The following is a 16,881-nucleotide window of genomic DNA, read 5'->3' as shown; positions in this document are numbered from 1 at the left end:
AATTTTTTTCTTTTGTTTTCTCCTGGGATTTCATAGTTACATTCATTTCTTTTTTTTTTTAAACTTGTTCTCTTATCCCAACCCCCATTTTAATTTTCCCTCGGATTCCTTGAGTGTTACCTATTGAGTGTTTTTTCTAATATTTCTTGTATCATTTCTTATGCTCCTCTGTTTTAATACTGCTTTGATATACATTTATTCTTATGCTTTTCCCTCTTTCTCTTAAACTGTAACAAAGATAGATTTAGTTTTTTTCAATTAATAATCATTTATTTTCTCTCCCCACTTATTTTCTTCCCACTGGGAAAAAAGAAAAGAAAAACACAGTTCTTATAACAAATATACCTAGATAAGCAAAACAGATTCCCATGTTGGCAACATGCAGTAATGAGTAATGTGTGCTTCATTCTACATGTTTATTTCATCCCCTCTTTGTTAGGAGGTGGGCAGCGTTCTTCATCACTAATTCTCTGTAGTCCTGACCGGTCATCAAGATATTCTGTTTTCTGTGTCCTTTTTGGGAAGGCATTATAAGACATGTGACTTGCTCATGACTTCTCATTCTTCTCTCTTGCTGAAAATCCCAAAGTTGTATTTTGTGTGTTCCATTGATACCCTTTGTTTAAATTAATTGTGACATGCATTTATAGATCTTGGGACATAACTTTTTCTTTTATGACTATAGCAGGTTTATTATTGTTGTAACTTAGATTTTTAGACATTGTTGCTCACAGTTAGGCTAACTTTAGAATTATAGATTCAGAGATAAAAGAACCCTTAGCGGTCATCTAGTTCTTTGATTTTGATTTCTTGATAAGGTCTATAACCTTTAAATGTGACCTTGATGCTGTAAAAAATACAATTTACTTTATAATGATCAGCTTTGCTTTTAGGCACCCAAAGTGGTTTAAGGTAGGCAGTGCCCAGATTTTTGTTATAATCAGCTATCTAGTGAATATTTAGATCTAAAATGAAATACAAAGTATACCTGTCATGTAATGGTGTTTATATTTGTCATGTTCAAGATGTATAATTTTTTTAATCTTGCTTTCTTTCTCCCATTTTAGTTAGTATTTCCTTTTTCACCAAGCACATGTAAATGTACTTCAACATTCATTTTAAAAATTGAGTTCCAAATTCTTTCCCTCCCTCCCTACCACCCTCATTGAGAAGGCAAACAATTTGATATGAGTTATACATTTGTAGTCATGCAAAACATTATTCCATATTAGTCATGTTGTAAAAGAAGACACAGATCAAAATAAAAACCCAAGAAAAAGAAAGCTAAAAAAGTATGGTTCGATCTGTATTCAGACTCTATATCGGTTCTTTCTCTGGGGAATGGATAGCATTTTTCACCTTCAGTCTTTCAGAGTTGTCTCGGATCATTGTATTGCTGAGAATAGCCAAGCCATTCACAGCTGATCACCTTATAATATTGCTGTTACTGGATACAATGTTCTCCTGGTTCAACTCATTTCATTTTGCATCAGTTCATGTAAGTCTTTCCAGGTTTTTCTCTGAGCTTCTAGCTCATTGTTTCTTACAGCACAATAGTATTCCACCATAATTATATTTCATAAATTGTTCAGTCATTCCCCAATTGATGGATATTCCCTCAATTTCCAATTCTTTGCTACTAGAAAAGAGCTGCTATCAATATTTGAGCATAGTTCCAAATTGTTCTACATAATGGTTGAATCAGTTTACAATTCCACCAACAGTGCTTTAGTGTCTCAATTTTCCCACATCCCTTCAACATTTATTTTCCTTTTCTTTTCTATTAGCCAATCTAATAGGTGTGAGGTACTACATCAGAATTGTTTCAATTTGCATTTCTTCAATAAATAGTGATTTAACTTTTTTCCCCTGTGGCTGTAGATAGCTTTGACTGTTCGTATTTTTTGATCATTTATCAATTGAGGAATGATCTTTATTTTTATAAAGCAGACCCATTTCTCTATATATTTGAGAGATGAGGTGTTTATCAGAGAAACTTGCTTCAAACATTTTTCAGTTATGATTGCTCACTTATTTTCCTCCCTCCTATTTCCTGCCCCTGCATTTATTCTATTTTCTCTCTCCTTTCACTCTGTTCCTCCTCAAAAGTGTTTTGCTTCTGACTACCCCTTCTCCCTTTTATGAGCACCCCCCACATTCTTATCCCCTTCCCTTCCTACTTTCCTTAACCTTGATCTTTAAATTTCACTAAGCATTATTGCTATTAAGTAAATATTATGATTTAGGAAGGATGGTACAAAATAGTAACTCAGTTGAAAATCTGGTAATTACCACCACCCCATTCCTTTTATTACCTCTAGGCTGGAAATGAGAAATTTAACAGAGCCAGACTCCTGAATGTTGGCTACCTAGAATCCCTTAAGGAAGAAAATTGGGATTGTTTCATATTCCATGATGTGGATCTGGTACCAGAGAATGACCTTAACCTCTACATATGTGATGTTCATCCAAAACACCTGGTGGTTGGCAGAAACAACACTGGCTACAGGTAGGAGAAGTAGGGTTGTGTCAGCCATTCATTTTTATTACCTTATTATTGACCTCTCTAGTCCTCTTTAGATGCCCTTTAGTGCTAATGTCTTCCCTCTGTGGATTGTCTCTAATTTGTCCTGTTTGTATCTTGTGTGAACGTAGTTGTTTTCATATGGTCTCTCCCTTTAGACTCTGAGCTCCTCGAGAGTGGGACTTTCTTTGTATTCCTAGCACTTAGCACACACTGACTGACCAAGGTCTTTTGGGGTAATATTTGGACCATACTGCCTTCTGGAAACTAGAAAGACTAACCTTCTGGTGGGTGGTGCCCAGTGACTCCTGATTGAATCCCATTGTTGGTTATATCGATGTCTTACAACATTTAACAGCAAGGGGGTTTGGAAATGGAAAAGGCGAGGACATAGGAAAAACTGGACGGACCAGAGAGATTGGTTAATTCAAGTAACAGGCAAATAGAAGACTGTCAAAACATGGCACTATTTGCATAATAGTTTTTTTTTAAGTTGGTTAAATTGGGGCACCTAGGTGGTGTAGTGAATAGAGCACCGGCCCTGGAGTCAGGAGGACCTGAGTTCAAATTCCACCTCAGACACTTAACACAAAGCTAGCCATGCAACCTTGGGCAAGTCACTTAACACCAATTGCCCTGCCTTCCCCCTCCAAAAAGCAAAAAAATAAAGATGATTAAATTTAATTGAATTATAATGTTTGCAGCTAACGTTTTATCAGAAGTTCTTAACCTGGAGTCCATGGGGTCTTAGTTGGATATCATAGGGTTTGTGAAGTTGGATGGGAAAAACAAACAAATTACTTCTTTATTTTACTATGCTCTAACTGAAATTTGTGTTTCTTTCAATTATTAAAAATCTTATTCTGAGAAGAGGTCCACAGTTTATCACCAGACTGCCAGAGGTCCACAATACAGCAAAACATTATGCTGGGCAGCTGGGTTGTACAGAGGATAGAGCAGCAGCCTTGGAGTCAGGAAGGCCTGAGTTCAAAGTCTTCCTCAAACACTTACTGTGTAAGCCTAGGCAAGTCATTTAACGCCAATTGCCTCCCCCCAAAACCTGAGGAAATATAAACCAAGAGAACAAAACACTACACTGAATATCGCCCTCCTTTTCTCCTCTGGGCATGCTTGTGATCAGTCTTCAGGGTACAGGGAAGAACCAGATGATTAAAGACCTTGGAAAGCAGGGCCAATCTTTAGGCCTGCTCTCTGGTGGCCTTTCCTTGTCACAGATCTTTGTTTTGCTGTTGTTTTTTTGAAGGGGGAAGGCAAGGCAATTGAGGTTAAGTGACTTGCCCAAGGTTACACAGCTAGTAAGTGTGTCAAGTGTCTGAGGCTAGATTTGAACTCAGGTCCTCCTGACTCCAGGGCTGGTGCTCTATTCACTGTGCCACCTAGCCAACCCTTGTCACACATCTTTTGGAATAATTCTTGGGGCTATCAATGATGCATCTTGAGAATCTTGTTGAGAATTAAGGGGGGTGGCAGAGAATGGGGTGTGCAACTAGGTGGTGCAGTGAGTGGATAGAGCACTGAACTTGGAGTCAGGAGGACCTGAGTTTAAATCCAACCTCAGACTCTTTCTAGCAGTATGACCCTGGGCAAGTCACTTACTTTCCCCCTCCCCCCAAAAAAAGAAGAATCAAAGAGGAAACTGCTTCCCAACTGGATAAGCACTTGGGACACTCAGCCTAAGTCCCAAAGCGAGCCAGTATGGTATATGCTGGACATGCAGTCAGGAGAACCTGGGTTCAGATCCTGCCTCCAACACACTTAGTAGCTCTGTTACCATAGTCAAGTACCTTAAACTTTCTAGGTCTCTGTTTCTTTATCTGTAAAATGAGGGGGTTGGACTCGGTGACCTTTCAAGTTTTCTTCTAGCTCTAAATCTAAAATCCTGTAATAAGACAAGATAAGATAAATTAGGGAGGCAGTTCAAATCCTGCCTCTGATGTCCTGTGGGATCTTGAACAAGTTCCCTTAACCTCCCCGGACCTCAGTTTCCTCATATGTAAAATAAAAGGATTTTGACTGTAAGACTGCTAAGATCCTTTCCAGCTCTACATCTGGTTTTTTAAGTATACTGTGGGAAGTGCTAGGTAAATTGGAGGCTTCCCTGGTGGCTTCCAGTCTGAGGGTATAGCTGTCTCTGCCAACCTTGAGTCAGACGTGTACTATCCAAAAAACTGAGGAAAATGGTGACCATGGGTTTTCCTTTCCCCACCAACCCTGTGCTGACTTCCCTGGAAGTATATTCACAACTTGGCTCTGCTAAGCTTTCACCCCAGAAAGAAAACTACAGGTCTCTTCCTTGTCCTGAGCAGTCTGGCTTTGATGTCTCTTGTCAGTGTCTTGGCCCCTAGTCATCTGATCTCCTAAGGCATAGCATTCGTCAGACATCCTGCATACAGATGCCTCCTGATTTTGCAGATGTGAAATCCCTCCAACAGCTGCATTTCAGTCATATGTTCAACTAAATGTTTGTTGTCTCCTGCTGATGCCCATCTACTTTATACACATAGAAATACACTCACTCCCACACACATATCCTCACAAGCAGCTGAAACACAGATATGTACTTAGAGAAGTGATGGATTGACTATTATTGGTTATCCTCCATAGGGTGACCAGCATCCATCACCTTGTACAGAGCCAATACCTAGAGTAGTGGATTGCTAGGCCCTACCCTGGCATAGTTGGACTCTTGGTTCTCACTCTTCCAGCCTGCAATGGTTTTACAAGGCATCAAAACCCCTTAGGGATGAGAAGTCTGGACCAGGTATGCCCCTGAGGGGATATTCAGCTTTCATATTGGGTAGGTGGGTGGGTGATGGTAAGGGGAAGAAAAAGGAATTCATATTTTTGGCTAGGATCAGGGTAGTTTAAAAAACTTTTTAAAAAATTAACTCTCATTTATTTTTTTTTAACTTTTTACCATATCTCTGTGCCTCCTTCCTACTCCTCTGCTTCCCCATCCTCCTGTCTCCTGCCCATGGGTCAGGGTGGGGAGGAATAAAAATGAAATACTCTTTAAAAATATGCATAGTCAAACAAAATAAGTTCTCACATTGGTCATGCCCAAAAAACAAGTTTCATTCTGCATCTTGGTAGCATGCCTTAGTATCATTCCTTTGGAATCATGGATGGTCATTGCATTTCGTCTTTTAATTTTTAATGCAGTAAAAGTTCAAAGATGTCGTCTAAGGGTGTCATCAGACCTGTACTGATTAGTGGTGAGGTGGGGTTGGATTTTCATGGAAGTATGCTCCCTTTGTCTGTTTCGTTTGCATTTATTAATTTATGTGTGAGAACAGTAGTTCCTAAGGGGCAACTGAGCATAATAATCTGATACAAATAGATATACAGATACCTAGACATCCACACATTCATTCATTCATACATACATATGCAAGCATGCAGAAGAGGAAATGAATAGGTATGATGGCACCTTGTTTTTGGTGAATGAGGGAGAGAATAGATAAAAAAGGTAAGTAAAGAAAGTTAGGGGTGGGATGAGACTAAGAAAATTGGCAGATAGCTGTCAGTTTAACATGAAAACATTCACAGGATGTTAGTAAGCAAAGCACAGAATATAGGTGGTGTTTATTGGGCATAAGTTTGCTTTGTACTCACTCTTTTTTCCCTGTACTTTTTGTAATCTACAGATTGCGTTATCAGGGGTATTTTGGAGGTGTTTCTGCTCTAACAAAAGACCAGTTTTCCAAGGTGAATGGATTCTCCAACAACTACTGGGGCTGGGGTGCAGAAGATGATGACCTCAGAATCAGGTGAATTAACGGAGAACAGCCCTCTTTGGGGCCTAGTGTAGGGATGCCTATGTTAGCATAGATACCATATTACAGTTGGGTTCCAATTAGTGCAGATAATGAATCCCTAAAGTAGTCTTATATATTTCAAATCCATACTATGGGGGTGGGGTCAGAGTGGCAGCTAGGTAGTGCAGTAGATAGAGCATTAGCTCTGGACCTGAGTTCAAATCCAGCCTCAGATACTTACTAGCTGTGTGATCCTGGGCAACTCACAACCTCAATTGCCTCCAAAAACAAAACAAAATAAATATGAAGTTATAATTGTATAAAATGTGGTAATTGGTTCTAGTGTAATCAAAATGAACAAATTTGAAAGATGTGGCTATGTCAGGGGATTTATTATTTACCTTAATGAGGACCTGGCTATATGGGAAGAAATGAAAGAGTGGGTTCCATTTATGCTCACAAGTTTCATTATAAAGTGGGAACAAACTGCAAATACCCTTGGTTTGTGCTCTCTAAGTCTATACCTAACACCAATGGCTTCATTAAAAAAAAATTACATTTTTCCAATTAAAAAAATTTCTTTCTCCTTCCCTTTCTTCACCAGTGCTTCCCCCTCCCCCATTTAAAAAGAAAAATAAAAATAAAACAAAACCTTTGTAACAAATACACATAGTAGGGCGAAATTAATTCCTGAATTGACCATGTCTAAAAATGTATATCTCATTCTTCATATTGAACCCATTACCTCTTTGTCAGGAGGTGGGTAGGGTTCTTCATCATTGGTTCTCTAGAATTACGGGGTAGCCATTGTCTTGTTCAATGATTGTGCCTGAGCCTTTAAAGTTTTTTCAATTTTATAAAGCTTGCAGCTTCCCGTTGATTGAGAATTACCCTGTGGTCTGCTAAGGCATGCAGATATCTGTTTAGGGGTAACCTACCTGTACCCTATTCAGGGTTAAGTCTACAAAATCAGTGCCTGAATGAGGAATGCCCATTTAGTGCCTAGAGAAGACCTTTCCTACAGGGCTTGAAACTAGTTGGGGAAGAGAATTCCATTCTCAGCTCTATGACACGGGCTGCCGCAAAAGACTTTGGATACTGATGTGTAGTGGCTCAGGGATGTCAGATTAAAATAGGGAAATGTTATCTTCAGCTCTTGCATGCAAGATCCTTTAGTGATTCTCTTCACCAATTCAGTTCATCTCAGCCAAATTAAGGCAGTGTGCTAGGGGCTGGGAATTCAAAGGGGAAAGAATATAGAATTATCATGGTATAGTGGATAGGATACTGGACTTTGGGTCACAAAGACCTGGGTTCAAATCCTGCTTTAGATATTTACTAGCTGTGTGATTCTAGACAACTCACTTAACTTTTTTAGGCCTCAGTTTCTTCATCTGTAAAATGAGAGGGCTAGACTCAGTGGCCTCTAAGGTCCCTTCCAGCTCTAAATCTATGATTCTATCAACACAGTCCCCACCATCAAGGGAATTAAAATTTATTGGGGGTTATACAACATTTTAATTTTAATTTTTTAAATAATGTTTTATTTTCCCCCAATTACATGTAAAAACAATTTTTAACATTTACTGGGGGTTATACAACATATTTTAATTTTTAAATAATATTTTATTTTTTTCCTCCAATTATGGGTAAAAGCAATTTTTAACATTTGTTTTTTTAAAAATTGAGTTCCAAATTCTCCCGCTCTTCTTTCTCCTTCTCACCTTTCCACTCCCTGAGATGTAGGCTGTACATGTGCGATCATATAAAACATTTTCATATGAATCATGTTATGAAAGAAAACATAGACCAAAAAAATCCCACAAAAACAAACCATGAAAAAAATAAAGTGGAAAAATAGTATGCTTTGATCTACATTCAGACTGTTATCAGTTCTTTTTCTGGAAGTAGATAGCATTTTTCATCATGGGTCCTTTGGAATTATCTTAGATCATTGTATTGCTGAGAATAGTTAAGTCATTCACAATTGATTGTTGTACAATGTTGCTGTTATTGTGTGGTGTTCTCCTGGTTCTGCTCACTTCACTTTGCATCAGTTCATTTAAATCTTTCCAGGTTTTTCTGAACAAGTTATTGTATCTGATTATAATGGAATATTATCATGCTATAAGAAATGATAACTTCAGAAAAACATTTTTAAATAAATGTGATACAAAGTAGAATCAGGGAGGAGGGAAAGTTGGGATATAGTAACAGTGAGAGTAAAAAAAAGAAAAGAAAATCAACAAATCATTAAAAAATAAAGGGAGGAGAGCAGAAGAAAGTCCAAAAAGGGATATATGCAAATATATGCAACCTTCTATTTGCTTAGGGAAATATTCATTGTTATTATTTTTCAAGTTCATAAAAAAAGGAAAAAATTTTTAAAAAATAGATAGTAATAATGACAATAGCTAATATTTATATTGTGCTTATTATATGCCAGGCACTATGCTAAATGCTTCATAATTATCTTACTTTATCCTCACAACAACCCTGGGAGGTAGGTGCTGTTCTTTACATCTTTACAGATGAAAGCTGGAGCTGGATTTGAACTCTGGTGTTCCTGACTATAGGCTCATTGTTCTCTCCATAGAACCCCTGGCTGCCCTGAGAGAAAGAGCAAGGACTATTGCAGAGTCATCTTGGTATAGTGGATAAAGTGCTATACTTGAAGTCAAGAAGACCTGATTAAAATCCTGCCTCAGGCATTTAGTAGCTTTTTGTTTCAGGGCCAGTCTTTACCCTTTCTGTGCCTCAGTTTTGTCATCTGTGAAATAGAGGGGCTAGACTCAATGACCTCCAAGTCCCTTCCAGCCCTAAATTTAGGCTCTTAATACCTTTGTTTTTGTCTTTCCAGTGCTTAGTGGCATACTTTTCACTTAGTAAATACTTGAAAAATGTTTGTTGACTTGCTTGTTGAATCTGGCATAAAGGAACCGGAGACAAGACAAAATTTTCAGGAAGGAAAAGCCCTAGATTTGAAGTCAGAAAATTCTGTATTTGAACCCAGCTTTGCTACATAATGCCCATGTGACACGGGCATTGTCACTTGTGGGCAAGACTGATGTCTGTGATGCCACTCATAGAGTAACATAGCCATGGGCCTTAGATTTTATCTTAATTTAACTTTTCAAAGACCTTGCAGTTTCGGGAGAGGGTTTTGGACAAATGTAATTAGTAGGCTATAGGATCATAGATTTAGGGCTGGGAGGAAACTTGGAGGCCCTTGAGTATAGTGCCTTCATTTTAAAGATTGGGGAAACTGAGTCACAAAGAGGTCAAATCAACAAGCCCCATTTCTGTCTCATCATCATTAAGCTCTGTGAAATTCCTCTTTGGTGTTCCTTTAGTGTTACATGGTGCCTTTCTTTTTGCAGGGTGGAGATACAAGGGATGAAAATAACTCGGCCACCTTCTTCCATAGCCAAATACACAATGATCTTCCATACCAGAGATAAAGGCAATGAGGAGAACACAGAAAGGTAAGCTCTGGGTTTATAGTCATAAAGAAATGTTCTGGGGGTGGCTAGGTGGTGCAGTGAATTGTATCAGCAAGCACCCCAGCGTCCCCAGGGTGGCTGCCAACACAGGTTCTTAGATCTGCTTTGTTAAAGGAAAGCATCTCAAAATGGGTCAACAAGCTTACTTTAATCAGTCAAATATATATATCGTTTACCTAGTTCAGGGGGGAAAGGTCAGCACCCCGAACTTCAGAGTATACAGACAGAATTATCAAGACAGAGAAACAGATCAAGTAGACAGGTTTCCAAACTGTCCAACCATTACATCCATACCAAATCAACATCTGGGTTTTTCAAAGCCGGGGGGCTCTCAACAATGGCTTCCCAGAGTCTCATCTGATCAAATCACAGAACACTTCTCAAAGTGAGCCCCAAAGCAAAGCCTCACATCAGGGATTATATAGCCTTCTCCTGGGTCAGAGAATGTAACCACCCTCTTGACTCACTGCTCAATCACACAGCATCAAGGTATGGGCATTCCTGAAACCCAAGCCTTCTGCCACAGGCTCCATGTGACCACATTCAGCCTATTAGGAGGCAGAGTATATTTTCAATTCAAGGAAGGTTGTCAGAGTCTCTTAAGCCTATCAAAGGGCCTAAGGGCAGGGAAGATCTTTAAATTTGCATTTCCATTACATGAATGGAGCCGTGGACCCTGGAGTCTGGAGGACCCCAGTTCAAATCTGGCCTCAGATATTTAACATGTACTGGCTGTGTGACCTTGGACAAGTCACCTAACCTCAATTGCCCTGCCTTCTTCCCTCTAAAAAAAAAAAGCCAAAAAAAGAAAGAAAGAAAATGAATGTTCCAACGAACCCACTAAATCAGGATTGTGTCTAAGGCATTGAGAAAGACCCAGTACTTGGATAAGATCAGCTCTTCTAACCATTAATAAGATCACAGTAAAGATATCTACTTCTGTCTTCTCAGGGAACACCCTCTCCCCTTCCTTTTCCCACTAAATTATGTCTTTCCCAGCAGTTTATCAAATACTTACTAAGTACCGGGCCTTGTACTAAGATCTGGGAGTACAAAAAAAGGGCAAAAGACAGGTCCTTTTCTGGAGGAGACAATGTGCAAACACTTATATACAGGCTGACAAGATTTATACTAGATGAATATGAGGTGGTCTCAGAGGGAAGGCCCTAATATTAAGAAAGACTGGGATGGGAAAGGCTTTTTTTTTTTTTTTTGAAGAAGGTAGGATTTTAGTTGGGACTTAAATGAAGCCAGGAAGCAGAGATGTTGAGGAAGAACATACTAGGTATGGAGGACAGCCAGCGAAAGTGCTCAGAGTTGGGAGATACCAGTAAACCAAGATTCTGAAATGAACTATTGCCTGGATTTTTCATTTCAGGACCATCATAAAACCACTGTTTTATACCAGTGGTGGGAAACCTCCAGCCTTGAGGCCACATGTAGCCCTCTAGGTCCTTGAGTGCGGCCTTTTTACAAAGTCCAAGTTTTACAAAGCAAGCTCTTTTCTTAAGGGGATTTGTTATGTGAAGTTTGGATTCAGTCGAATAGTGGCACTTGAGGACCCAGAGGAACACATGAGGCCTGGAGGACGAAGCCTAAATTTTTCATTTCGGGACCATTATGTATTTTGTAATCTGGATAGAGATTAGGAGTAGGGTCTGGGCCTGTGGTTTCATCTATATAGGGAACTCCTAAGTAAGAAGACCATCTTTGACCATTGCCTTTGGTTCAACTTATAGCTTTGGAAAGTTACTTGGAAAACCAAGGGATTCAATGACTTGCCCAGGGTTACACTACCAATAAGTGTTCGAGGTGGGACTTGAACCCAGTTCTTTCCTGTCTTTCTATCCCACTATGTTGACAGGAGTAAAGGTTACTATATGAAAGTATAACCTTATCTTTTTCCTTTGTTTTTTTATCTTCAGGATGAAGCTCTTAAAGCAGGTGTCACGAGTCTGGCAAACAGATGGACTGAATTCTTGTTCCTATAACCTGCATTCTGTGAAACACAATCCTTTATATATCAACATCACAGTGGATTTCCATGTGACTTCATAAACCTGCATTATTCTATTGAGGTTTTTTTTGGGGGGGTAAGATAGAATCTCCAGTTGCAGTAGTTATCGAAATGTCTGGAAATTTTGAACTAGACATCCCTCCCAGCCCTTCTTGCCTCTGTCAACCAAGCAGTGAACATGATGAAGAATGGGCTGCCGACTGTGACTAGTTTGAATTTTTCCTTCCTGTTTTTGTGAGAAGCATTGCTGATGATGTGGAGGGAATAAGGTTGTTGGAACAGAAACATTTTCTTATAGATGAGCTTAAGCAAGAAAGAAAAGGGCCCTTTGTGGCACAGAGCGAGAGCTGTTCAGGAGTACTTGTTGAAAGTAAATTGTCCAGAGTTGGAAAAGTGACAGCTCAGGAGATCCGAAGGTGTGGACTGCAGGAAACAGCATTGTCAGATTGTCACAGGGGTCAAGGCTGCTCTTGGGAACAACAGAAAGTTGGAAAGATAGATGAGTGTCGCTAGATGAGGCTGACTGACTCAGAGGCCCCTGAGGGGAAGGGCATCAGGTGGAGGAGTAGAGAGAAACAAAATACAGATGAGGGAAAGTGTAACAGGTGTCACCGCAATAGAAATGAATAGCTGAGCAAAGATCCAGGACAGCATGATTGAGGAAGAGGAGGCATTGGGAACTACAGTTCTTCTGTGCATATTTTCTACCTCATGTAACTAGTTTCCTCTTCTGCCTATCTGGGGTGTGGGTAGGTCAAATAAGGTAGCCCTTCAAACATGATGAAAGTTAGGGAAGCCTTCTTAGAAGAGGAAGTCTTTTTTTTTAAACCAACTCTTCATTTCCTTTTCTATTTCCTTTTCATCCAGACTTCACCACCACTTTATCTGAATCTTCCTACTACTTTGCCCAATATCACTTTGTTACCATCCAGATCATTTTCCCTTCCCTTTAGTTTATTAGCTCAGGTTTCTGGACTTCTGGTTATTCCTGATCTAGATTTTGTGGGTCTTTTTCTCCCTGATTTTGTTCTGTAATTGCTTAGCTCTGTACATTTTCCCAGGCCTTCTCCATGGACCCTATACACATCTCCATTTATTGAAATCCTTCTCCATCTAGGGCTTAGTTCAGGTGCTACCTCTTCTAAGAAACATTTTGCCTCTACCCACCACCTTAAAGTCATTTCTCCCATTTCTAGAACACCTTGCCTCATCTCTTTTGCTCTTTTCCCATTCTAAGAGCTCTAGATTTAGAGTCACAGAACCTTGGTTTCAGGTTCTTGCCAGATGTATGACCTTAATCAAGTCACTGAACTTCTGGACCACACCTTTTTCATTTCAATGAGAGGAGCCCAACTAAATAATCTCAGTGTTCCCTTCCAGCTCTAACTCTTAGAATTCTACCTTGTATCGACCTCATTTGTGTATCTCTTGTCCCTGCTGTTAGATTGTAAGCTTCTTAAGGGCAGGGATTGTGACATTTTTCATCTTGAGTTGAATTAAATTGAGTCATCTATTTTTAAAAAATTGTCCCTCATCCTCACTCTTTAATTTTCTGGCTTTTTCTTTACCTTCCACTTTTTGACTATTGATAGTTCCATGGAACTTGGAGGAACTTCCACCTTCCCATGTCAGTTGAGGAATTGAATTGTTCCATTGGTCTTAACAGAGGGGCTGGTGTGGTTGCTCTTACCTTGCTTTAAATTAAGCAGCCATCAGTACTTGCTTGGGAGTGTTCTTCATCTACTACTAATGTGAGATAACATATTGTCTACTAATTTTTCTAGATATTTTTGAATAAAAACTTTTTTTACATGTAGTTTTTGAATCAACATAATCTTGTTATGACCACAAAGTATGTCCAAAGCGACTTTTGGAGTCAATATTTTAATATTTTAGAAGATCTGTGCTTTTATCAGTTATTATCCACTGATGCAGATCATAACCTTTCCACACTTTTGTGTGGGTCTTAGTGATTTCCTGTATTAAAAAAAAAAAGTCATCACCTAGAAGCTAGCATTCTGGTGATAGGCCTCCCCTCAAACATAAAACCAAACTGGTGCTTAACCTTGGCCAGTAGACAACAAAGTTCATTCATTCCTGGACCTTTTTTTTTTCTTTTTTGGAGGGGGGAAGGCAGGGCAATTGGTTAAGTGACTTGCCCAAGGTCATATGGCTGGTAAGTGTTAAGTGTCTGAGGCTGCCAGATTTGAACTCTGGTCCTCCTGACTCCAGGGCTTATGCTCTCTATTCACTATGCCACTTAGCTGCCCCATTGCTAGACCTTCTTCTAAAGCCTTTACAGTGGGAAGCTTGACAGGAGTTGCCAGAGCTTGGGCTCTGGTTCTTCTAGGGCTGTTTTGAAATCTCACTGCAGTAACAGAAGACAAGGAAGTAGCTCACTTGATCTGTGTACATCTCATTGGTGTTTTTAAAGAATCATATTCTGCTGATTGAATGCATATATTCTTTGGGTGAAACTTTCTCTGAAACTCATGTACTGTTTTCTTGCTAAAATCTCCAGGGCTATTAGCAAGCTTTATGCTTTAGAGAGCCAGATAGCAGAATCCCTGGGTTGAGAGAGATTATTTTCCATCTTTCTTCTTTCTCTTCTATTCATAGCTTCCTATCTCTATACTTCTATCCTAAATTCACTTTGGCTATTATGGATTCATCACCTCATCACCACTGCTGGGCATTTTTCTCTGATGACCCTTTGCCAGCATCTGGTTGATCTGTCTGGATGCTTTGAGGCAATAGGTATCCTTTTTCATTTTCAAGTCTAGCATTTCCAGTGCCTGGCTTTTTAAATATCTCTGATGGCACTGGATGAACTTTCCTGTTCCTCTGTTAACCATCCTTTTAGTGAGGGAAGTTAATAAGTAGCAACAGGAGGATATTTCTTCCTTCCATGTGGCATAAATATTCTATTTGAAATAGTCCTACTGAAAAGCACTAGGGATTCAATTATGTACATAATATTATTCAGTTCTTATAAATTAATTCACTTAAATCACAATGAAGCCAAGGACATCAGGGGTATGACTGATCCTCAGAAATATTAGTGTCCCCTCCAAACCATCAACCCTGCTCTCAGTGTGGTCTGAAACCATCCTCCAGGAAACTAGCCCTATGGAAAGGGAGAGACTACCGTCCTCTCCCACCAATCATCAAACAGATGGGAGGCACCATGTTACAGGTGGATTAAACCACCACCACTTCCCCTTGGATTTTGGTGGAGATAACCCAGGATCCAGAGTCTGAAAGTCTGGGAAATTGCAGGGCCCCAGGCCTACTTCCAGACTGGCTGTAATCATCTCGGGAAGAAACTTTGGCAGGAATGTTACCATGATAGCCAATATTTCTAGAACTCCCCTTCATTCCTGTCACTTGCTTGTCCCTAGTGAATTCTCCACCACATGTGTAGATTTCTTCCCTTCCTTTTTAGCTCTACTTTTTTTTCCTTGGACCCTAGCCAGGCAGTTTTCCTATTGTCCTAAAAAAAAAAAAGTGTTCATTGTCTATTTGGGGGTGGGGAGGGGCAGGACACTTTAGTTTATCTAAGACACATTCCGGTGCCCTTAACTTTCACAAGGCATTAAAATATCCACACAACCAACCTACTAGGATCTCCAGAGATGGCTTTGCCATAGTATCCTCCCTGAAGGATTTTTAATATATACCACCCGGTACTGCAGGCATCAGTGAGTGCATCATCAGCTTTTTGCCTCAGACACCTGTTTGGTTTAAGCTGTTGCCCATCTTCTTCCCATGATGATTTTCAAAATTCCACACAAAGCAAGAAACCTTAGCTTCCACACCATGCCAGTGCTGGTAACTGGCGGCAGCAGCATCCCAATGGAGGTGTTGATGTTGATTTAGGTTATGATGAAAAATTAAATAATGAGCCTATGTCTTTGTGCTTTTTTTGGGATTGGTGGGAGGCTTTAGGGAACAATACCAAATAATGAAAGGATGCTACCTACCTGTCCTCTGTCTTCCCTGTGCTCAGGAAGTGAGCAGGGAGGAAAATGTGAAGGTAAAGGCAGAAGCTTGTAGCATGAAGCCTCTAGAAATTGGGGAAATTAAATTTGAAAACATCAGGAGTTTGGAGGTAGCCGAAGGAGTAATGGTTAGAGAGTTGACCTGGGAGCTAGGAAGATCAGTGATCCACTTCTGCCTCTGATCCATTTTGGCCGTATGACCCTGGACAAGGTATTTTACCTCTCAGTGTGCCAGGTCAGTGGTGTCAAACTGGAATAGAAATGGGAGCCACTCAAGTGTACATACAGACCCCTTTGGGCTGCATATTGACTCAGAAAATCACATACACATGATATATATATATATATTTATCAACACATGAAAATTTGATGGCAACTACATTTTAATCTGCACTCAGGAGTGTTGTGGGACATAGCAGCATTGGTAGATTCCTCACCTGGGAGACTATTAATGAAGTCACAGCTCTAGGCTCTGTCCCCAAGAGCTTAGTATAGCCATGAGTTAATTTTACTGAGCCTGGAAACAACATGGTGGTTTTATCCAACCTACTATAGTGGTCACTCTGAAAAACTCAGTACAGTGTTAATACATGTCAGCTGATAAGTTGTGAGTCAGTGAGATGCTGACATATCTTGACATTAGACCAGATGTATGGAATAGAAGTCATGATATTGGTGTATGAATTTCATGGGGTTAAGACACTAGAAAAATACAAGTAGGTACACTGGAAAAAGTAAGTTAACTAACTAGAGCTGTATAGCATAAAACATCCTGAAGACATATAGATTGTTTCTAAACTTGACAGATGTTGGTCATTGATCCATGATATATACTACCTTGTGAGGAGGGTACAGGGTATCACAGTTATTCTTGGCGAGGTTTGGTTCCTGTGAAGAGTAAACACCTTCAGTCTAGGTTCCATTTTAACTCCTAGCGGCAAGCCCTGGGGTTAGTTGGTTTGAGAGGCTGCCTCAGGGCCAGCCACCAGAACTTTTACACTTGGGATGGTGAGGGCCTTTGGGCTTTTGAGCCTGGGAAGATAAGAGGAACCTCTGT

The 16,881-nt window shown here is 39.8% G+C and overlaps 1 protein-coding gene across 2 annotated transcripts in view; it reads left to right on the top strand.

The window, feature by feature from the left end:
• Positions 1-15,732, top strand: part of B4GALT4 (beta-1,4-galactosyltransferase 4) — a 42,216-nt gene extending 26,484 nt beyond the window's left edge. For both annotated transcript variants that reach the window (XM_069069971.1, XM_069069972.1), the window contains 4 exons: positions 2,322-2,509; positions 6,193-6,315; positions 9,684-9,788; positions 11,732-15,732. In XM_069069971.1, the coding sequence (XP_068926072.1) occupies positions 2,322-2,509; positions 6,193-6,315; positions 9,684-9,788; positions 11,732-11,864 (549 nt within the window). In that variant the 3' untranslated portion in view covers positions 11,865-15,732. The remainder of the gene's footprint in view (positions 1-2,321; positions 2,510-6,192; positions 6,316-9,683; positions 9,789-11,731) is intronic.
• Positions 15,733-16,881: the final 1,149 nt, after the last annotated feature.

This window comes from Petaurus breviceps, unplaced genomic scaffold (assembly GCF_028583685.1).
Source record: "Petaurus breviceps papuanus isolate PSGF00001 unplaced genomic scaffold, PetGlider_PUasm1.0 90792, whole genome shotgun sequence".
Classification (NCBI taxonomy): Eukaryota; Metazoa; Chordata; class Mammalia; order Diprotodontia; family Petauridae; genus Petaurus; species Petaurus breviceps.
Note: the sequence above shows the minus strand (reverse complement) of the source record. Positions and strands in the feature narration are given on the sequence as shown.